Source organism: Alligator sinensis, unplaced genomic scaffold (genome assembly GCF_000455745.1).
Source record: "Alligator sinensis unplaced genomic scaffold, ASM45574v1 scaffold662_3, whole genome shotgun sequence".
NCBI classification, from domain to species: domain Eukaryota; kingdom Metazoa; phylum Chordata; order Crocodylia; family Alligatoridae; genus Alligator; species Alligator sinensis.
In genome coordinates this window covers 443,921-444,415 of record NW_005842908.1, presented here as the reverse complement: position 1 = coordinate 444,415, position 495 = coordinate 443,921, and the positions used below count along the sequence as shown (strand labels likewise).

The 495-nt window shown below is 73.3% G+C and overlaps 1 protein-coding gene across 1 annotated transcript in view; it reads right to left on the bottom strand.

Moving 5' to 3' along the window:
• PELP1 (proline, glutamate and leucine rich protein 1) overlaps positions 1 to 495 on the bottom strand; it is a 9,988-nt gene that overhangs the window by 8,940 nt on the left and 553 nt on the right. Inside the window, exons 2-4 of the mRNA XM_025192266.1 lie at positions 458 to 492; positions 317 to 384; positions 32 to 137 (exon numbers count right to left, since the gene is read on the bottom strand). Of these exons, the coding sequence (XP_025048051.1) occupies positions 32 to 137; positions 317 to 384; positions 458 to 492 (209 nt within the window). The remainder of the gene's footprint in view (positions 1 to 31; positions 138 to 316; positions 385 to 457; positions 493 to 495) is intronic.

The following is a 495-nucleotide window of genomic DNA, read 5'->3' as shown; positions in this document are numbered from 1 at the left end:
TAGCCCCCCACCCCCGGCTGTGTGCACTGGCCTGGAGCAGGTGCTGGAGACTGCGCAGCCAGGCCAGGCAGTGCTGCTGGAACAGATCGCTGGGGCTTTCCTGCACCAGCAGTGACAGCAGGCACAGCCCCTCGAACCTGCCAGCATGGGGGCCGGGGAGACAGGGGCCCAGCTCAGCCCCCACCCTCCTCGAGCAGGGGCTGCACACTCCAGGCCCTGCGCACCACCCTCCCCCACCCCTCTGCCACCAGGGCAGACAAAGGGGCATGAGACCTCCCAGACCAGTCCCTGCCCCCTCCCCCATCCCCGCGCTCACCGCGTCTTGCCGCAGCCGAGCCGCGCGCTGGTGACGCCCACGAGCCCCCCCAGGGCCGGCGCGTTCTGCTGGGGGAGCGAAGGGTTAACGAGGGGGCGGGGCCCGGGACCTCTGGGGGCGGGGCCGGGGGCGGGGCCTCACCTGAGCTGCGGCGCCGCTGTCTCGCAGGCCGCGCACTA